General features: G+C 40.1%; 1 protein-coding gene across 1 annotated transcript in view; it reads left to right on the plus strand.

The window, feature by feature from the left end:
* Window positions 1–2,192: 2,192 nt before the first annotated feature.
* The window catches only part of ELAVL4 (ELAV like RNA binding protein 4), a 96,235-nt gene continuing 74,212 nt past the window's right edge, over window positions 2,193–24,215 (plus strand). The window contains exon 1 of the mRNA XM_049875189.1: window positions 2,193–2,295. Within this exon, the coding sequence (XP_049731146.1) occupies window positions 2,272–2,295 (24 nt within the window). The 5' untranslated portion in view covers window positions 2,193–2,271. The remainder of the gene's footprint in view (window positions 2,296–24,215) is intronic.

The following is a 24,215-nucleotide window of genomic DNA, read 5'->3' on the forward strand; positions in this document are numbered from 1 at the left end:
TCTTTAGTAATATTTGTTACCTCTGTATATTTTGGGAAACAAATTGATTAAACTATGAACTAAATAAATAGAGATAAGTTGTGGCCTTTTGGGTAGTTGTAAAGCATCAACTCCTTAGGTAAGCCACTTTTTAAACCCAAACCAGAACAAAACATGTCCTGTGAAGGCTTGGTAGCATAAGAGGTTATGAAATGTATAACATAGGCAGACAAACTGTATATCATCATACACTTAATAATTATGTCTTTTTGAAAGTTTTTTAAGAGGCCAAAGGGGAGGAAAAGGCATCCTTTGAAGGAGAGAAGCAGAATCACTCAGACAGTTAAGCAAGGCGAACCTTCTGTTCAGATTATGAGGCTGTTGTCAAAGTGTGCTTTACCTTTCTCTGTAGCAGTAGGATAAGTAAAGGGAAATGTATTTTAGTGGATTTTTTAAACAATCAAATCATGTCCCTATCCAAGGTGAGAAATAATTTCATTTAAATAAATCATTCATCATTCTCTGTTTTGAAAAACTAAGACAAAAGACAGAAAGGTAGAGGCTGACAGCTGACCCCCACAGCCCTACCTCCACTTTTTTTCCTTTTTGTTTACTAGGAAATAGTTTTCCAAAGCCAACTTCTGTGAATCTAGTTCACAGAGCAATTGCAAATCTCAAACTTACTTCTTTTTGAAACATTGGCTAATGTTAGCTGCAGGAGGAGCATTACTTACTAAAACCCAGCAATATTGGGAAATAAAGTTAAAATGTAGATGTATTAGAGCTTTAAAGTGCTTTTGTTGTATCTTTAAGCCTAGAGGCAGATCATTAAATATGCATTTCGCTAGAAAGCAACTGTCGAGAAAGATAAGGTGGCTGAAAATATTCTATGCTGGGAAAAGCCCTCCATCTGAGGGGTGGGATGGTGCAGCCCTCAGGACGTGGGAAAGAGAGGACACTCCCACCATTGAGGTTTGCCAGCCGCCAGTGACCTGCAGTTGTTACAGTACTTTTGAGCTGGGAAGAGGGAAAGGTAAAAATACAAGTATGGCTGTTGTTGCTTCAGCCGGGCCTTAATTACCAGACACAAGAAGCAGTTCAGAAATCTGGTCTCTGTTGTTGTAGAGGTCACCAAATCATTAACATCGTCAATCTGGCAGTAGCTAATTTAAATAGCACCTGATGTTGCAACGCCTCCCTTCGTTTTCCCAGCCAATCAGATCCTGGCTTTGGCTGACAGATGGTCCCATAAATGGATGTAAAAAGGAGAAGCTTCGAGCCAATTTCAGCAAGGCTCTGTTCAGTTGTTCTTATCTACATCCTAGAATCAGGGGTTTCAGCTCACTGCTCCTTTTCTTTCCTTTTTTTTTTTTTTCCTCTCTCCCCCGCTCCCCAAAATAATTGATTTACTTTACAATCATCCACACGGTGTTTTGTGGATCTTTAAAAATATATAACAATAGTAGTCATTTAAAAATATATTCTGAAACCTTTGCAAATTTTAAGAGAAGAGTCGAAGCTCTGCAAGACCCAATATTTGCCAATAAGAATGGTTATGGTAGGTATGACTAGATTTATAATCCGTTGTTTGTGTTGCTGGAGGGAAGAAAAGCATCTACACCTTGACCAGTCTCATGCTTGCACAAGAGTTTAGTTCTCTGCTGCTCTGTGGTTCCTACATTTACTATCTCTTTTGTGTAGAGAGTGCGGGTAGGTCCTTTTATTGAAAAGCAGTGGGGAGAGAGACTGTCATTTTTAAAAGGTCGTTGTCAATTTTCCCTTCTAAATAAAGGCAAAGGGGGGTGGGCTGAAATAATTGCTGGTTTGTTGAAAGAGGTTCTATTACATGAAACCAAAATGGCAAAAGAAGGCTTTTCTTTTTGGAAGGGAGAGGAGGTTTGTCTACGTGCCTGGGTTTTGTGGGGCTGGGGATGGATGCAGCAGGGTTAGGAATCTCTCCATTTACATGCTGGAAATTTAAACCTCAAGAGGCAGCTCCTGGATACTGAGCGTTGAGATGGGCAGTTGTGTTTCGGGGACTGCGCAGTCAAAACGGCAAAGAGAGTGATTTATTTGGGCTTCAGTAAATGCTGCATCTTGTATTTCAAAGAGTTTCCTGTCATGACCTCATAAAAAAGAGGAGGCGGCTTGTATGTGTAGCGGTGCCTGGCGTGTTGAGTTGTTGCTTCCTTCTCTGGGCAGCAGCTCTGTAAGAAGGAATGTCAGCTTTTACATAACGTTCCTTTCCGCTTTTGACACACTGTGTGAGGGTCCATCTTCTTCTAATCACAGATGGAGTGGAATGGCTTGAAGATGGTAAGTGAAAAGAGGAAGGCAGCTTGGAGGCTCCAGCCGTGGGTGGGTGGGTGGGTGTGTGTGTCTGTCTGTAAGGATGGTGGACTGTGCATCGTAAATCATTGTGCAGATCGTTTGTGTGTGTGTTTATTAGTATTTCTCTTTTCTGAAAACCAAATACATCTCCAAGTGTAATGGCACTGCATGCACACACAACATACACGCTGCCTCTTCCATCGAGCACACATTTTATCCAAGCAAGGTTGGTGTCTTTTTTGACAATCACAATGTCACCGTCACTGTTGGCTGCCGTGTCCACCGCCTCTGTGAGCCTTGAAGTGAATTACACGACTGTTAAAGTTAAAGGCACGTTTCTTTTTCAGTCTCATACTAGGAGTGATGGGGAAGGCTGGAATGAGGGGTGGAGGAGGTGAGATTCGGTACCAACAGATGCAATTGTGAAACAAGACTTTTGCATGTGGAAGGGGAAGTGGAAAACCTTTCTGACAAAGTAGTAAATCTATTTTTAGCATCATCTTTTTCTGAATAAAGAAGCAGGGAAACTCCTTGAGTACCGCTCCTGTCGCCTGATGTTGACCCTGAAGATATGGCACAAAATGGCACAATCAGATGCCATGAGTGCCCACTTTGACTTTGAATTTTCACCAGGCAATAGCTTTCACGGGGTTTCAGAGCTGGGTTATGGGGGTAGGCTGTAAATTCATATCCATCTCGCTCGTTTGTGGCTAGAAAAGCCAGGGGAGGACTTTTTGCTCTGCATAGATGTTATAACAAAGCTGTGGTCTTTTCCCCATTCTTAGAGGATTGCCTTTGTCTGGCTGCTTGTTTTGATGGGTGTAAAACAAATAAGATTAGACCGAGCAGCCCAACTGAAAGCGATAGCTGGGAGGAAAACCCAATGAAAGGTTGCCGGGGAAACGAACAGAGGAGAAGCCGAGTAGGGAGCAGGTGGCTATCATGAGAACACACTGCAAACAGTGTAAAAAAAAAAAAGGGGGGGGGGGAACAGGACCTCAATTATCTTTGCCGTTCTTTGTGGCTGGCCCAACTTTAATTATTCTTCATAAATAGGTGTTAATTACATTTCTGACTCTGGTTTACAGTGATTTTTAGAAATCCATTTTTAAGCATCTGTCTTGTCTCTCCCCTCCCCCCCAACCTTTTTTTTTTTTTTTTAGGTTTAAAAAACTGAGAGAAGGAGAGGGGGAAGGGAGGGTAGGGAATCTCGCTTTTTTTTTCTTTCCCCCTTTTCCCCGCTGTGAAATTGTACGTGGGAAAAATCGCAAGGAATCCTGTAAGGCCATCTGAAAAAAATGTAAATTATATTGAATGAAGTTGACGGAAGCATAATAGTGAACTCCCACAGCTGATAGGTTCTGCAAATCATTTCTTAGACCTTTCCAGCAAATATCCGTAGGAGAAATATAGGTAGAATAAATTTACTCTAAGCAATGATTTTGTGTTAGGTGATACTGGTATTTTTACTAAATCAGATGTTGATACTACAGTTCTGGGGAGTTCATTCTAGCCCTCATTTTATATCCAGAGTAGACATTACTTTAAGAAATAATAAATGAAGAGCTGTACTCTTGCCTTTTGCTTCACTTTCCTCCTCCCCATGCCTCCAGACACAGGATCCATCAGGATGCACCCTCGCAACCACTGCCTTCTATTCGGCACTTGGTCCTGGTTCTGATCTGGCCATACACTGAGTGAAAAGCTGGGTTTTTTTTTCCTAGTGTGCCTCAACGTCTGGAACCCATGCATTCACTGGGTGAAAGGCATCTCTCTCTTTTTCTCTGAGTGTGCTTTACTAGTAATCTCTTTTTCCCATGATGGTGGGTACCAGAAGGTCTGAAAGGTATAGTAGTACTCCGGCAAATAGGAGATAGCGTAAAAACAACTGAAACGGTGATCTGTTATGGTTTCTTCCTGGGAGACAAAATAGATGCACAATCATTTAGCTAATTTTAAGCCCCAAAATGAGAGATTTTAAAATAATATTGAAATACGTTAAAAGGAAGTATAATAGGTTTTATTGAAAGTAGTCTTAATTTTTACTGTGCCCTTTGCAACTCTCCACCCCGCTGCCCCCCCCCCCCCGCCCATTCAGTTTTCTTTGTAGATGCTTCTTTTTGCTTCGTCTTCTTATTAGGGGAATTTTTTTATTTGTTTTGATTCTTGAGATACAAATAAATAAACTTGTCTATTTTTGCTATACATTTGAACCTCGATCTCATATTTTGAATGTGAGAACGTATGTCGCCTTTGAAAATAGAACACTTTCTTTGACTAACTCTAATATAGTTTTTTTGCTTTTTTTTTTTTTTTTAATTTCCTGAGAATTTTTTTTGTAATTTTAGTTAGGGGAAAATAATTTCCAAAAGAACTGTCATTTTGGCTTGGGTTGTGAAAAAAGACACGTGGTTCTGCTGCTGACCTTTCTTGCTTCTTTGTTTTAAAAATATTAATGCCTGGTACCTGCATGTGGAGGTGTGCCTTTATGGAAGCACAAGGCTGAGCGTGCATTTATTAAGAAATGAAAATCTGATTGAAAATATTCCTGCAAAAAACAACCTGATTGATTACATCTCAGTTTTAATGACTAGAATGTCCGTATAGCGTTCAGTAATACAATGGCTGAATAATTTAATATTTAAATTTTTGAAAGTGTAAAATGAACATAGGTGGTGAAAATTGCTTTGAGAATCAGTTATTTACAAGTGCAATTTTATTATCACATTAAAAAGAAAACAAAAACCTAACAACTTAACCATTCATTTGTGATCTCAGTCCCATTCATTCCTAACTGCCATTCATTCAAGTTACTCTCCTGGCCAGGTGTAGACGGGCTTGCTTCTGATAGATAGTTTGTGCAAAGCTTTAAAACTTTTTTTCTCCCCCTATAGCCCTTCCTTGGTCCTTTGAATATTCAAGGATTTTGTTAGGAGAGGCATTGCTGTGAGGTAATAACAATCAAATACTTTAAAAAAGAGAAAATGAGGTATGGGTTGTGTTGTGGTTCTAAACTGTCTTGAAATAGGGTTTGGGACACATTAGACTTCAGATATTTTAAACTTAGCATTTCTATTGGGGATAATGTACTTGAGATTTCAAGTCTAGAAGTCATTGCCTGAATGGTGCTTTGTGTGTGTGTATAGTATCTCGAAAAGAATTGAGGATAAATTGAAGTATTTTCCCAACTTAGGGTTACTATGAACAATGAAAGTGTTTCCTTAGGGTGTTCTTTCCTTTGGGTTGATTTCCACCCTTTATACTTACCTACTTTTGTGGGTGGAATTTCCAGGTTTTCTTCCTGTATGTGGACCCAATACTGTTCCTTCCGTGAGAAGATATGCTGATTCAATCAACCCTTGGCATTTTAATGCCTTATTTAATTAAAAAAAAAAAAAAAAACGAAACAAATTATCAGTGTATACCGCAAGTAAGGAATGGAGGTCTTGATAGAGGTCATTGTAGATGGACAGGGGTACTTGGGCCTTGACAAATGTCTTCATCAGTTCCAATGATCTGTGGGCACAAGGCATTTCATTTATATGCCTGGACACTTAATATGTACATTTCTGGGTGAGCTGGCCAGCGGGTATTAGACACACGACTATGCACTGGCAAATGCTGCAATGCAGTATTTTTTTGTTTTTTCCCAATGTCATTGGGAATTTTGAGGGTAGGAAGAGACATGAACATTCTCAAGCTTTTATCTTATGATTTTCTTGTCTATGGGCCATGTTGCACGGAATTGACCAGTTCGCCTTTTGAAAGCAAAAAAAACAAAGTCAACCTTTTATTGCCCACTATGCATTTGATGCATTCCCCCATTCATTTGATAAACATATGGAAAGTTGTGTGTGTGTGTGTGTGTGTGAGAGAGAGAGAGAGAGACAAGGAGAGGGGGAGAGAAGGAGAGAGTGTGTGTAGGAGTTTAAGCGTGTTTCTGGATTTCGGCACCTGTCTTAGGCTTTCCTTACTTGGTATTACCGAATGTATATATACGCTTACTTGCAAGTGTATATGCATATACAAATGGAAAGAAAATCAAAATGGGCTGACTTTTCCATAAGAAGTCGCTTCTCTTCCTCGTGAACTCCACGAGTTCTTTTATTATTAGAAAAATATAAAACTTCAAGCATTGAGGCCGAAAAAAATATATATATATATATCCAAACCTTGCAGACTTCCATTAGAGCCAAACACTTTTCCGTTGAGAAGCTGTAATTGTTGTGCAAACCCATAACAATATTTGTGAGCCAGAAGTTGTCCTTTCAATCAGATGGTTGAATTCAAATTAAAATGTGCGTTTTTTCTTTGGGGGCATTTGAACCTACTCTTTAACCATTGGTAAAAACAAGGAGGAAGTAGGGTGGTTGTGTTAACATTATGGGCTTTGTTTTTTGAGTTTTTATGTGTGTGTTTTAGGAACATTTTTTAAATCTCGGCATATTTTAGAAATTGAAGGACTTTATAGGCCAGTGGTTTGAGGTTATCTGTGGGTGGGTGGGATTTGTCACAAGCAGTAATTGTCTTAATTTAGCTATCTAGAAATAGTAAGAAAAAAAGCTGGAGGATAAGAGTGGTGAGGGGTCCCAATATGTGGATCTCTTCCTTGTCGATATAGGAGATAAATGAGTGACAAATTTGAACTGGTGCAGTGCGGGATGCCTGATAATTTCTCAGAACCTTGACTTTGCAGGTTCATTACTTCCTTGCTTGCTTGTTCACACCTCTAATTATATCCAGTTTGGGATTCTAGCTGGGAGCACCAGAGATGATCCATTTTGTTTGTTATTTACCTCATTAAGTATTCAGGCAGTGGGTTCACAATAGCTTTGGAGCATCAGTTTTGGAAAGCAAACACTTTGGAAATGGAATTGTTACAAAAGAACAAAAAATAAGAAAGCAGTCAGCCAGCTAGCTGGCTTTGGATGTTCACATCCACTCTGTTTAATGGTTATATTTATGCTGCTTCTTGTATATTCATAAAGAAATAACTTCTGCAGTGTCAGTGCTCCTAATAGGCTGGTGCTGCATCTCTCTCTCTCTTCCTGTCTCTCTCTCTCTATCTGCTGTGAGATTCTACCTTTGTCCGGATCATTTTAACACCGATCATTTTTGCTTTGGGGAGACTTGATATTCAGATCCTTATTGCATCTAACACTAGAGATATTTCCCCCTTTCAATAAGGAAGGTAATCTGCAAGGATCAAGAAATTCCAAGAGCCATAAAGGAATCCTTTAAATAAATTTTGTTTGAGAAAGCAATGAAAATGTTGAAGAAATAAGGTCAGTGTAATTGTTGTGTTTGCAGTTTTTTTTTCAAAGCTTTATTTTTAACCACAACAGTAAAACGCAAAACTAGCATATGTGACTTAAAAGAAAAAAATTAAAAGTCATTGGTCTGTTCTGAAAATAACTTACCTTGAACTCTTAGTTTGAAAAATAGCATTTAAACTTGAGTTTAATTTTTAAAGTATTCGTTTAAAACTATAAAAATGTAATTCATAATTTTTTTTTTTTTTCTATAAGAAGTTTAGTTATTCTTGCAGGATATGGGGAAGCAGAGAAACAATTCCAGCCAAGATGGCGAATTCTGAAAAACACACCACAGGATGGTGAGAAGGAGGTTTCCTCTTGTTTTGCGCTTTGTGGCACTGAATCTTCTCCTGTTCGCTCTGTAAATCAGTTACCTTCTATTGTTGCCTACCCTCTTGTAATTACCACCCTTCGAAGTTGTTTTGCCAACTGTGTTCGTAGTAGAGGGTAGCCCATCATCTGTTTTGGATAAAGATGTATTCATTGAGGACTTACTATGTGCGTTTCTTTGGAACACGGAATTCAAGGTCACCTTTTCTTTTTCTTCTGCTGCTGATCAAAAACATAGAGGATAAGTCCCCATGATTGGGGATACAGTAGGGGTGAGGGATTTTAAGGTTGGGTGTTATACAATGAAGTTTGTTTTAAATTTTGAGAAAACATTTGCTGGAACATTCAAGTGCACAGAAATTTTTCCTTTTATATTTGTAAGAGTCTAGGTATGACTCCAAAAGATAGAAATAGACTATCTTCTGGACATTTTAGTCTATAAGGTTCCATGTATCTATGTATTTTCTCTTAGGAAGAAGTAAAATTTGGACAATTGTTAGGAACTTGTCTTTTCATCAGCTGCTTGTGGAACTTGGCTGGAACCTGTTAATTTCACAAAAATACAAATGCCTTGCTTCTGACGGAGATGACTGCTTGAATATCTTTTCCTGCGTTACCTTCCAGAGAGCACCTGAGCAGTTAGTGACCCTCTTGGCATGCCCCCGTGCAAACTGGAAGTTTGCTAGTAGAGCAGAAATCATAGAGTTGCTTTGTCATACACACCTAGATATTGCATGCAGTGTGTGCTTGTGCACTCGCTTGTGTGTGTGTGTGTGTGTGTGTACGCAAGCACGCATGCACACATATGGTATACCTAGCTATCACCCCAGGTGTGGCTGGGATGTGCCAATAATGACTTGTCAAATTGCCTTTTCATAAGCTGCCAGTTACAACACTTTAGAGCTTTGTTTTCTAATTTCTACACGGAAAAGTAACAGGCTGAGTTGAACTTTTTTCCCAAAGTGCCCCCTTTGAAGATGCAGCAGTGGTAAATACGGCTCTAATGATAAACTTTAGCTCCAAGTGCTATTTAAAGGTCTGTAGTTTTAGTGGAAGGGATGAGAACTTGGAATCTTTAGTAATGAAACTTTCCTTAGGAGAGAGCTTACTGAAAATGAAGTTAATGACTAAGTCCCTGCAATTTGTGATTTTGACTAGATTTAACTCATCCCTTCTTACGTTACTTTTTGTAATGCAGCCAACCTCATTTAAAATTCTGGATATTGTACCATGTCTTCAATATTAATTATCTCCGTTGATGCACTGGGTACAGGCAGTACAATTCCCACAAGTCCAGATTCTTACTGTAACACCAAAACAAAAGTGGTATTTATGAATAATATTGGGAAAGTTGTCCTCATAGTAACCGTTCCCCAAAGGAAGCTTTACATAAATGTGCATTTATTATTCAGGATATTAAAAGGGAATCTTTAGCTTTTACTTTTTAATTTGGGCTAAAATATGTAAATTGGTTTTATTTTGGAGTTGCTCTGTTTTAGGTGGCTTTGGGGGAGGATAACTTTCTGGCTTGATTATATTTTAATAGCTTCTGTAGTGGAAAAGGTTCCAGTCCTGATATCAACCTGGTTATTGTGATTAGGATCCAGAGGGCCAGTGTGCAGATGGAGCTAAAAACATATTACATTGACTTGTACATGTATAGGAAAATTAGATTCGTTGCTACGCAGATAGCAGTGTTATCACGTCTGTTGGAGAAGCCATCTCAGAAACTATGGAACTGCTAGTCTGCCTCGGGCCTCCGAGGACGGTCATGGTGTGCCTCTGCAGGGATGGATCACCCAGTAGGCAAGGCGCTTACTAATCTGTAGTACACATGAAACCCCTGTGAAATTGTGCACTGTAGACTAGTAAATAAGCACGAGTAAGCCCATGCTTACCTTGCTTACTGGGTGATCTGCCCCTGTCAGGGATCATAAATTGGAAGAGGCTTTGATCCTGTAGGATGGCGCTGTGGGTTTGGGAGAGAGACAGACACCAGCCATACCTAGAAGCAGAATCGTTAATGTGGTAAAAAAAAAAAAAAAAAAGGGAAATTGTTCCCTGCAGATAATATGGTAATCAAGGAATCAGGTAGACCTGGGTTAGTGTCCTGACTTTTCCAGTTAATAGTTGGGTCATTCTGGATGGCTCAACTTTCTGATCCTCAATTCCCTCATCTTTAAAAAGGGAATGGTAAAAATGCCCAGGTCACAGGGCTTCTGTGAGGATCAGATGACAAACAGTATTTGAAGGTATCAGACATACACAGGACCTGAAAACTGAGGGTACTTAGAGGACTTTAGGTTTCTTTTAGTTAGTCTTTCTGTCCCTTGGCAAAGGTCCTTCCGCAGAAGGAGGCCCATTCCCCAGATGTCCTGCGGGAGAAGTGCACTGCATGGTGCCCTCGTGGTTTCCATCGTCTCCTCGGCAATCAAATGAGGTGACACAGGGTTGTGTTGTGTTCTGTTTAACATGTACAAGCCCTTGGTTCTTCCTTGTAATTGTGTGGCTTTATTAGGTTTTCTTCGTCCGCCTGGGGTTTTGCGAGGTACATCCAGGATCTCCTTTGGAATTGTAATGAACGTGGGATTTAGTAGTTAAAAAAAGAAAAAAGTGAACATAACATTAATTTTAACTGGTGCTATTTTTTAATTTTATGAAAAGCCTTTAGGAACTTCTGAAGTGAACCAGAAAAAAAAAAATTAAATTGGCTTGAGGTTAATTGATATGGTTTCACCTTTGCTATCTGATGTATATACTGTAACCTATGTGTTATTTGATTTTTGCCCCCAAAGCAACTTATATTGTAGCTATATATTCCCCTTTACCGTGTCAGCTTTTTTGTTCTCTATTCCCAATAGACTGAATTCTGAAGTTCTATTTCTCAAGGAATAGTGAAGAGGTTAAGGCAAAAAGTGGCTTAATGAGATTTTTCTAACTTGCCATCAGTTTTCCTCCTCCTGCTTGGTGAGGCAGGATGATGGATGGCTTTGGCAGTGCAAACAGCTCTAGAAGTGATCAGATTGACTGAAGAGGTGTGCAAGATGTGAACAGAATTCTGGCCCTTAATTTATTACCCTCCGCCTTGAAGTCAGCAATGACCACAGGGAAAAAACAGGAGAGAAAGAAATTCACCATGAGGGCCTCGATGTAGTTGTTGTGGACCGCACACACTTGGGAAGGGGTAGTGGGTGGTGTCAGGACTGGTGTTAGGTTAAGCCTAATTTTATACCTTTATTCCAAGGCTCTGAAGGAGGGAATAAATAGGTACATGAAATAAATTCACAAATTGTTTTATACTGGGACCTGTTGCTGTCATCAGTGAGGACAGAGAAATAATACAAGTAGTCTCTGAAGGGGTTCAGGACTTGAACTGAATATGAAATCTTAGGACTTTTTTTTAATGACATGGGTTTTAATTCCACTTCATATGATCATGGAAAGGTTGTGAGGGGAGTCATTTTCTTTCTTTCAGTTTGATCTTTAAAACTCAGGACCAAAAACCAAAAAACAAAACCCATTGCTGTCGAGTCAATTCTGACTCATACTGACCCTATAGGACAAAGTAGAACTGCCCTGTAGAGTTTCCAAGGAGCTCCTGGTGGACTCAAACTGCTGACCTTCTGGTTTTTTAGAAGGGGCACAGTGGTTAAAGTGCTGAGCTGCTAATGAAAGGGTCAGAGGTTCGAGCCTACGAGCTGCTCCTTGGGAGAAAGATGTGGCAGTCCACTTCCGTAAAGATTACAACCTTGGACACCCTATATGGCAGTTCTCTTCTGTCCTATAGGGTCACTATCAGTTGCAATTGACTTCACAGCAATGAGTTTCGGTTTGTTTGTTTGTTTTTATACTTTAAAAAAATAATACCCTTTACTTTGCAATAGACAGAAGAACTTTTCTTTCCCATGTGAATCTATTTCAAGGCTTCTCCAAGAATTTTCTAAGGATTTTGTACACAGCTTTGTCTGTAATGTGCAAGCTTTCTGGGCAGAAATATATCTATGGAAAAAAGGGGCTTGAATTTGGAGAAAGGGTGGCGGAGAAGACACTTCTCCAATTTTAAGCCTAGAAAAATCCCTATTAACAAAGGACCAAAAAGAGATGTTTGAGTGAGTGATTTGAGCAGGGAAGGGGACATGTGGGATTTTCCTCGGACCTTCTTGCTAGATAGGTGTTTGTATTATTTAATAATTGAAAATTCATCCATAATTAAGCCAGTTCTTACTACTTTATGCATCTGGTTTAAGGTTTTCCACATGAAGAAAAAAGACTTTGAGCTTAGAAGAACTTTAGTAAAAACTCTTAAACAAGTCTCCAGTTAGTGAATTTTGGAGACTTGAGCTCACAGTTGGCATAATGTTAACAGCACTCTTCCTGAACTATCAGTTTGTGTCAGTTTTCCAAGAATAGAGAAGGAAGTTTGCATTTTAGAGTTTCAGCTGTTCCCAGCACATCTGTGACCATGGAGATCATCTCTCATATTCACTTAGCTTTGTGTAATTTTTGGCCTATGGTCTCAGTTTGATCCTTTTAATGTAGTTAGGGCAGGCACTGCTAAGAGCGCCCCCATCCCTTTTTATTGTGCTTTAGGTGGAAGTATACAGAGCAAATTAGTTTTTCATTTAACAGTTTATACACAAATTGTTTTCTGACATTGGTTGCAATCCCTATGACGTGTCAACTCTCTCCCCTTCACTCCGGTTCCCATTTCCACCCATTCATTTTTCCTGTCCCTTCCTGCCTTCTCATCATTCGCTTGCCTAAGGTTACATATCTAGCAATATCAGAAATTCTAGCTCCAGAGTGTTTGGGGATATTTTCAGCTTGGTCAACGTTTACTTCTCTAGAAAAAAAAAGATAATTCCTTTTCTTGATCAGGTTTTTCAGTGTGGAATCAGCAAATATATATTTCCTGTCTGTTGCACATAAACTGCATTCTAGGTGCCTCTGGGAATATTGCAATATCTTAAACATTCTAATATAGTGAGTAAGGACAGTGACCGACAAAATGTGAAAAGTGTCTCGGCAGAAGAGATAAGATGCACAGAAGAGGGAGGCATAAGTTCCTGTTGGGGGAACAAGACAAGGCGTCATGGAAGAAACCATTTGAGTGGATAGGCAGTAAAACTAGGAGAAGACGGAGTCTCACGTGGAGGGAATCACGTGAGTAGAGGCATGGAGATGGGAACTTACAGGGCTTGCTTATGGAGTGTTCAGTAGCCTTGTGTGAATGCAGCACAGAATGTGTAAAGATCAAGCTAGAGAGACAGGTAAAAGCTATAGTTTAGGAAGGATTTTAACGGCTCAGGTAAGATGTTTTGAAATTTATTTGAATTGATAGCCATGGAATGTCTTAGATCATCAGTTTGCATAGAATCAGTTTGTTGATTGTTTTGCAGGGTCTAAGACCTGTCTTTATTGAGTCATTTCTCAGAAGTTGAAATCACCCTAAAGATGCTTCTAAATTAGGTATTGGTTATTTAGTGGGAATCAGCATGAGAGCACTCTTCTGGTCATAATGCCATGTTTTGATGATGATGCTCATTGGTGAAGTCATATTGCAGACTGCCTTTAGGGTTCAAAGAAAAAAAAATACCAAACTCACTGCCATTAAGTCAATTCTGACTGATAGCAACTCTATAGGACAGAGTAGAACTGCCCCCATAAGGCTTTCAAGGCTGTAAATCTTTACAGAAGCAAACCACCACATCTTTCTCCCACAGAACAGCTGGTAGATTCAAACCACGGACCTTTCAGTTACCAGCTGAGTGTTTAACCACTGCACCACCAAACTCCTTGCCTTTAGGGTTACAGTACCAAAAAGCAGTAGAAGGAAAAATATCAACTTTCTCCTAAGTGTGCCATTAGAGGAGTATGCATTCTTATACTGACAGGTACTAGTGTTCATTTTGTGCATTGTGTGGTGGGAGAGAAAGTGGAGTGCTGGGGAAAAAGTTTATTTCCTCCAGTACAGAAAATTACCTGCTTCAGACTTCCAAGTGCATGTACCAAGCCATACTTGTCTGCCCTGGTAGTCTGTGAGCCTTGAGGGCAGAGATCATGTCAGATGCTCTCTTATCTAAAACATAGTAGGTACTTAATAAATGCTTATTGAATTGAATTTATCATACTGTGGTTTTTTTTTTTTTTTCTTTTAAGAGTGTGAATTATGGAGTTAGAAGACTGTGAGTCTTGGATATGTCCCAAATTTGTAGGAGCTTACTGAGTTTTTTTTTTCTACTGAGTCCAAGTCATGTAACCTTTCTGAGCCTCACTTTCTTAATATACAAATAAAGTTTATACAGTTTCATGGCTTAATAGGAGGATCAGTTGGACTATATCCTTGATACATTCTAACAGACAGGATCACAATGCTAGTAAAATACTAGGTTCTAGTCTTGCCCACGATTACTTTTACTGAGTCTTGACCATCGTTTAAAATAAATAAATAAATACAGCAATGGAATAATAGAATGGAATGAAATAGGAAAGAAATTATCAATGGATGGTACTTAGTAAGTTCATCAAACTTTCGTTTCAGTTACACATGTTCTCAGTTGTGATATGAACTCATTGTGTTAAATGTATTTCTTATTGTGGATCATGGTCGGAAAATTTGAGAAACACAATTCTAAATGATAGTGAGCTCTGGATTATCCAAAGGAAAAATAATGTGTCCCCCCGGCCCCGATCTATATAATGTAAGATCCCTAGTAGCTTCTAAATTATGAAAGAAAAGATGCCCTGAGAATTTTAGATTTAATGTGGAGCTTTGTATCCTAAATTTTTGAAAATTAATGGTGTCTGCATGGTATGTGTTCGGACTCTGTACTGATCAAAATATTTATTAACTAGTAAACCTCATTCCTTTGCTGTGCTACCTAGGAGAAACTGCAAAGTAATAATAATAACGACAAGTACTAGAGGTGACCTACCGATGGGACTAGAAATAATACAAGTAGGTTACACTTCTAGATCTCGTACTATGAGTCAGCCACTGTGCCTTATAAACATTATCTCTTTTAATAATTATTATATTATTATAATATTACATAATAATTATTATTACTGTTATCCTGTTATCTTAGAACAACTTTAAAAGTTAAATGTTAATTTTCCTAATTTTTGGATGAGCTCACCAAGATTTAAAGAGGTAGATTAAGGTTACACAACCAGGATTTGAATCCAGATCTGTCTGATTCCAGAACAAAATTTAGAAGATTTACTCAATTCCATGAAAACGCATTAAAATGTCTATTATGTATTAGCACTGTACTCAGCTCTGCTTCATGCTACAAAAATAAATGTTAGTCCGTCTCTTTACTACACATGAAGGTAAGACTTGATGTAATCGCAACAGGAGATACGACAGAGGTAGGGTTTTAAACTGTGTATTTTATTTTGAAAGTACTGAGAGTAGTGCCTGGTACATAGATAGTACACATTCCAATAAAGATTTATTGAATTGAAATGAGGCTGGATTAATTCCCACCTGGTGGCTGGGGAGGGAGAGTATTGGGAAACCTTTGTACTAGAGAACACTATAGATTTTTTGTTCTGTGTCTAGCTGCCTGGGTGTCTTTACTTGCGATATGGGCAAATCTATTCGTCCTAAAACTGTTCAATGTGTTTGAAGCACCTAAAACTGGCAGCAGAGAAAAGCCAACCAGAGCTCAAGAACTCAAATTGTAAACTTCGAGTCTCATTCAGTCAAAGAGAACCTTTTCCATCCTAGTAAGAAAAGAGCATCCTGCAGCAGAGACATCTAGAGAATGATAAATGGAGAGTGGCTTCCTTGCAATGGAAAGTAATAATAATTGTTATTATTGTTGTTACCTTGTTATTTTTGCTATCCCACTTACTAGCCTTATCACCTCAAGCAAGTCACTTCACCTCTCTGAACCTCAGTTTCCGTATTTGTAAAATGATTAATGCCTCTCAGGGTTATTGTGAGGATTAAATACGTAGACTCATTTAATAAGTACTTACTGAGTACTTCCTATTTGGTGATCGCTGAGGATTTAGTAGTAAAGGAGATGTAGCCGCCTGTCCTCAAGGAGCTGAGTGTCTGGCGAAAGTGCTGCCAGAAGTGGGATTCAGACTCCCACTGACTTGCAAAGGCCACTTCCTGAAAGATGTAACCTCCTACAGTCTGCTTTAGATATGTATATTATTGTCATGTACATGTCTCATTTGCATCTTTAGAATCTCAGATCGGTTCTGCTGCCAAGGGTGCTGTGATATTCATCTTTTTATCACTTTCTCCTACATCTGGGCCTCAGCCTTGCCTAATGGCACAATGTCATGTTAATAGTAGTTGCTCAGTGAATTCAGTCCAGTTCAACAAATGTATATCAAGTCATTCAAGGTACTGTGCTGGGGAAAGGAGAGTAGTATTTGCTGAACAGAGTTTAAAATGACTTTAGAGCAGAAAAGGGGAACAGTATCATGAGGTGGTGATAAACTATACCAGTACTAAAAATACCTGTGATCTATTTAGGGAAAGAAAAGGGCCCCAAAGAAAGTTCAGCAGCGAGCCTAAAATAAATAATGTATTCTTTTTCTCTCTCAGTATTGTTCTGTTTGTATTTCATGGGGAAATAGTGTATTTGCTACAGGCACAGAGTTAAGATGAGATCTCAGAGAAGGTATTTAATTGATTTGCAGCTCACAACCAAGCCCAGCTGCCATTCCAAGGCCCAGGAGACCCTCTGTGGCAGCCCCCTGGCCACCTCTTCAGCCTCTCATCCTGCAGCTCTCTGCTTCCATCCCTGCTCCGCTCTGGAACTGCACTTGCTGTTCCCCACATTTGCTGAAGCAGATCCCTTAGCCTCCAACACTTTTTGCTTTTTTTTCTTTCACCAGGCTTCTTGAGACAAATAGGACTAACTCACCCAGGAAGCCTTCCCTGACTCCCCAGGCTGATTTGGAGCCCCCTCTGTTCATACTGCCAGCCTTCTTCCATCTTTGGTGTATCAACTGTTGATTTGGTGTAATCCACACTGTGTAATCAGTTGTTGATTTGTCCATGTTTCATCACCTCTTCGACAATCTGGATCTTGGCTTGTCTCTGTGCCTGGCACCTAATAGGTACTCAGTAATTAACTGTTAACTATTGAGTAGTTGGATGTTGGTCAGATTGTCATAAAATGGGTTCCCGTCATATGCCCTGTTAACATCTAGCCTATGAGAGAGATGTTGAACCCAAAGCTCCTTGTCATGAAGACTGATTATGATACATATTTTTTTGTTTTTATTGCTCACCAAACACTGCTCTGTAACTTGGAGCTAAAGATCTTGAGAATGTCTATTTACATGGAAGTTTTCCTGATCACCATGACTCACCTATAATTCCTCAGTAATTTTTCTTTCTTCTAGACTCCTTTATGGCACTCGCTGTCTGTACCACACAATTAACAATGATACATCACAGTGATAGCAACCCTTTATGTAGGAGCCCTGGTGGTACAGTGGCTACACTCTTGGCTACTAACCAAAAGGTCGGTTATTCAAACCCACTGGTAGCTCTGAGGGAGAAAGATGTCGCAATCTGCTTCGGTCAAGGATTTGTTGTTGTTGTTAGGTGCCATCGAGTCAGTTCTGACTCATAGTGACCCTGTGCACAACAGGACGAAACACTGTCAAGGACTGTGCCATCCTCACAATTGTTGCTAAGCTTGAGCCCATTATTGCAGCCACTGTAAAAGATTTACAGCCTTGGAAACCCTGTGGGCCAGTTCTACTCTGTCCAATAGGGTCACTATGAGTCAGAATCAACTTGATGGCAATGAGTTTTATGGTGTATGTGTCAGGCTTTGCAAAAAGAGTTTTACTTAGGTTATCTCACTAATCCTCACAACAACCCAAAGAAGTGTGTATTTTTTATTCCTGTTTTGAAGCAAGAGCACTGTGTAGCTTAAGTAACTTGCTCAAGGTCATGTGGCTAGTAAATGTCAGACTTGGGATTCAAAGCCTAGTCCTTTTGATTCAAAAGCCCATGTTTATCTCCCATTTTGTATTACTCACCTCTTAAAAAGAGAAGGTAGGAACTAAAGAGAGGCATTAAGCCTACTGGTTATTAACAGGGAGTCTGGATCCAGATTGTCTGAGTTGGACCCTGGCTTTACCAGTTGTGATCTTGGGCAAATTACCCACCCTTCCTATGTCTTGATTTATCTGTAAACTAGGGTTGTTGTGGTGGACTATTGTAAATAAAACACTTAAAGTACTGCTTGCCATATAAAGTGATCATCATCATCATCAGTGTTACTACCATATGATACTAATTTGTGTCCCATTCTTCAAATATTTGTTGAGTCCCTGCTACGTGTCAGGCACTGTTCTGCGTGCTAGGGATACAGTAGTGACTAAAACAAGTCCCTGCCCTCCTGGAGCTTTCGTTCTAAAGGTGGAAGACAGACAAATAGAGTAAGTAAATACATAGATATTACATATTGTGTGATATTTTATAATTTCACATAGTGAAAAGTGCTATTTTAAAAATCCAGTGAGATAATGGATTGGAGAGGAGCGCTAACAAGGATTTGTTTGTGGACATGCAGTGAGACCACAATGGTTCAACCAATGTCTTGCTTCCGCTCGGCTGGAAGTCAACACCCTGCCCTGAAAAGTGGGCTTCATGTGTTAAGCTGCTAACTTTTAGGGTGATGGGCTTGCCTGACCTCCACTTGAAGTGGAATGATCATCCCTGGAGTAGCTGGGAATTGAACTATTGGGTTGAATTGTTCTGGGCCTAAGGAAAACCCAACATAGAGAATTCAGAAATAGGCCAGGGGGTCCTCAGCCTATGAGGGACAGGCACCACTCTCTTTCCTTTTGGTTGAGTCTGTGCAAATGGTATAAATGTCCCAAGAAGGACTGGAAGAGTGTTTGGCCAATTGTCCCACTGAAGACAGGGCATAGAGCATTTTTTGGCACCCCTGTCATGTAAGGCTGCAAAATCTCCTGATGGCTGCCTGTGGGAACCTGGACCTAGAAGGTGGGGTAGACATCGGCATTATCATAGGATTCTTCATTTCCGTAAGAGCAGTGGTTAAGAGCATGGGCTTTGGAGTCAAAGAAATCAGGGTTTTTTCCCCTTCTTGATTGACTTGTGGTAGGGTCTTAGTAAAGTCACTAATTTGTCTGAGCCTCAGTTTCCTTATCTATAAAATGGGACTAATAATACCTACCTTATATGCTTGTTTAGAGGAGTAAGATAACATATGTAAAAATCTGAACTCAGGGCCTCGCACATTTAGTGGCACAACAGGCATTTAATAAAGAAGAATTTTAAAAAATAGTTCAATCCTTCTAGAGTGTCCGTTTTAGATATTAGTCATTTATTGTGGAACTAATAGGGAGAGAAGCTTCAGACTGAAATATCAGAGCTACGTTCCACTGCATAATCTTCAAAAAGGAGAACAGCTGATTTCAAAACAGAATATATATTGTGAATACCGGAAGAAAACAAGATTTAATTTGCCCGAAATCGATATGATAGAGACTGGAACAGGCAGTCTCTGTCACAAAGCTGGGTTGGCTGCATCCTCCCAGACTCATAGGCCCTTAGAGGCCTAAAGTTCTGTGAAGAGAGACACTTGGTAAAAGGGCTTTGAAGTCTGACATCCTGAGTTTGATTCCTGAGTCTGGTTATAAACTAGAGTATTTACTTTTAAGTTGAAGGGAGAGATATGATATAATTATTTTCATAGGTCAAAAGTATTCAGTCAAGGGCTTGTCTACTCCCTGGAGTTGTAAATAAACCTTATTTGATGTTCCAGTGTGAGGCACTGGAAAGCATTAATTTTAGAATATAGAAACAAACCTTTACTTATTTTTACCTCCTCTCTCCATTGTGTATGTTGTTGTTGTTGCTAAGTGCAATCAAGTCAATTTCAACTCATAGTGACCCTATGTCACAGAGTAGAACTACCCCATAGGGTTTTCTTGGCTCTAATCTCTACGGGAACAGATCTCCAGGTCTTTCTCTTGTGGAGCCCTGGGTGGGTTTGAACCAGCAGCCTTTCAGTTAGCAGCTGAACACTTAACTGTCGCACCATCAGGGCACCTTCTCCATTCTGTATACTCTTACATAAAATTGCATTAAAATCTTAAGGAAGACTAAAAGTGAGAAAAAGGTATAGTTTATTCTCATCCCAAGCCTCATTTGTTTTCTTTAGCAATGTGCAGACTTAAAATTGCTTTTAAAAAAAATTTCCATCAAACCCTTTTAAGAGTAGCAATACAATTGTTTAAGCATTTGGCAGCACACGTTTTGTGCAGAACACTGAATGAAGCCCTGAATGTTTTCTTTCTCTTGTGGCCTGTGGCATGTTGGTATTGCGATTCTCCCAGAATTTTTTTGACCCTCTTGGCCACTAGTTCACATTGTTTTGGTCTTGATGCCTGCACTCATCTAAAATAATTTAAAAAATAAATAAATAAAATAATTAGAGCAGGAAAAATGAAGAAAGGCTTAAGAAAAGGATGAAAATATAGAGTCCCACGTTCTTGTGTTTTCTCAGCACACTGCCGAGCCTGGTGGATTGGGAAAAAAAGGAAGGCTCCTCCAATGTTCCTGCCCTTCAAATTCTCCTAGCTGCCTGCCTCTGGTCACTAATTCATTCACCAGGCACTGATTGAATTTCTTTTGTGTTCTAAAACAAAAAGCCTGTTACTGTAGAGTGATTCCAACTCACACCAATCTCATGGGACAGAGTAGAGCTGCTGCATAGGGCTTCCAAGGAACGGCTGGTGGATTAACTGCTGACCTTTTGGTTAGCAACTGTAGCTCTTAACCACTGTGCCACCAGGGCTCTGTGGTCTGCGTGCTGGAGGCAAAAACACAAAACCAAACCAAACTCACTGCTGTTGAGTCAATTCCAACTCATAGTGATGCTGTAGGATAGAGTAGAACTGCCATATAGGGTTTCCAAGGCTGTAAATCTTTATGGAAGCAGGCTGCCATGTCTTTTTCCCTCGGAGCAGCTGGTGGTTTGGACCACTGACCTCTTGGTTAGCAGCCGAGCACCGTTAACCACTGCGCCATCAGGGCTGGGGACAAAAAGTCAACCAAAATTCTGGCCCTTCTCTAAAGGAGCTTCCAGTCACAAGGGAGACAGGCAGGCTAATGGTAACTGAGTGAGAGCGGTGAGTGCCACCACGGAGGAGAGAGAGGAGGTGCCCAACACTGTGTAGGTCAGGAAGGCAGACTCTAGTTTTGCAAAGTGGCAGAGTTGCTTAGATGGTGGTGGAAGAAGCATTTCAGCAGAGGAGTGGCATATACAAAGACATGAAAAGGATGTGCTACAGGAGGCATTTGGTTAGGCACTTGCCTCACTGCTTTTTGGAACTTTGTTTATACTTTAGTCCACTGACCCCTTCCCCAAGACTGAATTCCTATAGGACAGGGATCAAGCGCCATGGAAGTGAGTAACCCAACAATAACCATACATTTAATCTTTGCTACATTCTGTGAGCCCCTAGTGATGCAACAGTTAAGTGCTCAGCTTCAACCAAAAGTTTGGTGGTTCAAACCTACCCAGCAGCTCTGCAGTAGAAAGACCTGGCAATCTGCTCGCATAAAGATCACAGCCTAGAAAACCGTATGGAGCAGTTCTACTTTATCACATGGGGTCATTATGAGTGGCACTTAGCAACAATAATAGCTTGAACCCTGTCGACATTACCCTATCTCTATGCCCCATGTTACACTTGAGAAAACTGACACATAAAGAAGCTAAGACACTTCTTAAATGCTAACAAGTGGCCATCTAAGATGCATCAATTGGTCTCAACCCACCTGGATCAAAGGAGAATGAAAAACACCAAGGTCACACAATAACTATGAGCCCAAGAGACAGAAAGGGCCACATGAACCAGAGACTTACATCGTCCTGAGGCTAGAAGAACTAGTTGGTGCCCGGCCACAACCGATGACTGCCCTGACAGGGAGCACAACAGAGAACCCCTGAGGGAGCAGGAGATCAGTGGGATGCAGACCCCAAATTCTCATAAAAAGACCAGACTTAATGGTCTGACTGAGACTAGAGGAATCCCAGCGGTCATGGTCCCCAAACCTTCTGTTGGCCCAGGACAGGAACCATTCCCGAAGACAACTCATCAGACATGGAAGGGACTGGACAACGGGTTTGAGAGAGATGCTGATGAAGAGTGGGCTACTTGTATCAGGTGGACACTTGAGACTGTGTTGGCATCTCCTGTCTGTAGGGGAGATGGGAGGGTAGAGAGGGTTAGAAACTGGCAAAATTGTCATGAGAGACTGGAAGGGCTGACTCATTAGGGGGAGATTAAGTGGGAGTATGGAGTAAGGTGTATATAAGCTTATATGTGACAGACTGACTTGATTTGTAAACGTTCACTTAAAGCTCAATAAAAATTATTTTAAAAAAAAAGCGGGGGGCGGGGGGCAGATGGGCCAGAATGGTGCTTAGGAAAAATCCTTCCCCTTGGAAACCAGGGGTAAGAAAATGGTGTTCCTGTATAACAGAACACAAGGGAAGTTTTCTTGAGCTTGCCTGGGCAGTGAGGTAGTTTTTTTAGAGTCATAGATAGACATCAACTTTGAGTCTGAGGCAATGAGAAAGAAGTCATTTCTTTTATTAGTTGCGACTACTTTTTTTTACGTAATATTGTATTCCTTGGGAGCAATTAATCAAATCATTCAATGTTAAGAGACAACCAGATTAGGGACTGTGTGTAGATGAGTGACTATAGTTGAAAATAAATGGATGTTTTTGTAATATGAATACATTCAAGACGTGAAGTTGTGGATAGTAGAAAAGACCAATATGTAAATCCTCCCCCTCACCAAAAAACATAACAAATTTCTCTAAAAAAAAAAAATGATTCTTTTAGGAAGAAAAGCCAGTGTCTTCCAGGGTAGATCTAAACAAAGGAATCAGAACTAAATTGGCGGGGGGGAGGGAGGCGGGGGCAGGACTTTAGTCATTCTGCTGAGTCTGTTCAGCCTATAATGAATATCCTTTAATAACTAATCAATAAGCTGTTTTTCCTATTTCTTAAACAAGAGTTGAAACATACAGAAAGGAAGAAAAGTAAATGTTTTCTAACTCTCCAGAAGAGTAAAGCCCACTTCCGATTAGTTCTGCTGCCTTCAAAAATGACGCGTCTCTTACCGGGGTAGAAGGAAGGGAAATAGGAGAGTTACTGCTTGGGGCGCACTGAGTTTCTGTTAAGGGTGATGGAAAAATGTGGAAACGGATAGTGGTGATGGGTGTACAGTATGATGAACATAACCTCACTGAGTTGTAAATGTAAAACACGTTGAAATGGCAATGTTTTGTTATATGTATATACTACTAGTACAATAAAAAAAAGCACACATCTCAGCAAAACAATTTGCTGTGAGTCAAAAAAAAAAAAGAAGAAGAAGCTAAGACACTTGCCCAAGGTCACATAGCTGAGCCAGGATTTCAACCTGGTCAGTCAGACCCTTATGCCTATTTTCTTAACTATTACGCTATGCAATCGATACTTAATAAGTGTTTGTATTGATTTGAATTGAGTGGATGTGGAAGTAATTATACAATCATTTATTCATTCATTTGTTTAAAAAAATAATAGCATACCAGGCGTGCCCAGGTCTAAGAGTTGTTGCAGCAAAACATTAGAACCCACATTGGCTTTGGTGTGTGGGTCTTTGACAAACAGAAACTCTCACAGGAGGAAATGTTCTGTAGGACCCAATCTCAAGATGATAATACAGACTTCAGCCAGAGTCAGCCCTAATGTGAAAATAAAATATAAGTTTAGGGCTAAAACAGAGATTAGAGGTGAAAGGAATGTGGGGTTGCAGGAACAGAGGCCAGAAAACACAGCCTTATCCAGAAAGTGGAAGACCCCTGGCTTTGAAAATACAGTCTTTTGGGGGCAGCTTAGAAGAAGCTGAGGGAGACAATGAGGGCAATATAGCTTAAGAAGATGAAAATGCTCCTATTTTTAGATGGATTTTGAAGAGGAGAGATGTGAGAGAGGTTTATGGTGGGAGCAGAATGGTGGGGAACAGAATGGTGAGAGCAGATTTGGCTGTGGAAAGCAGGTGAGGACCTAGAGAGTCATCCATCCAATCATTTATTCTACTAGCAAAAACTGGAACTCGGCACTGGTCCCTGGGATTACGCATATATCAAACAGTCCCTGTCCTCCAGGACCTCACAGTCCAGTGACAGGGTCAGACACGAAGCTGGAGAGTTCTGATGCTGTGCAGTAAATGTC

This window comes from Elephas maximus, chromosome 3 (genome assembly GCF_024166365.1).
Source record: "Elephas maximus indicus isolate mEleMax1 chromosome 3, mEleMax1 primary haplotype, whole genome shotgun sequence".
In the NCBI taxonomy this organism is placed as follows: domain Eukaryota; kingdom Metazoa; phylum Chordata; class Mammalia; order Proboscidea; family Elephantidae; genus Elephas; species Elephas maximus.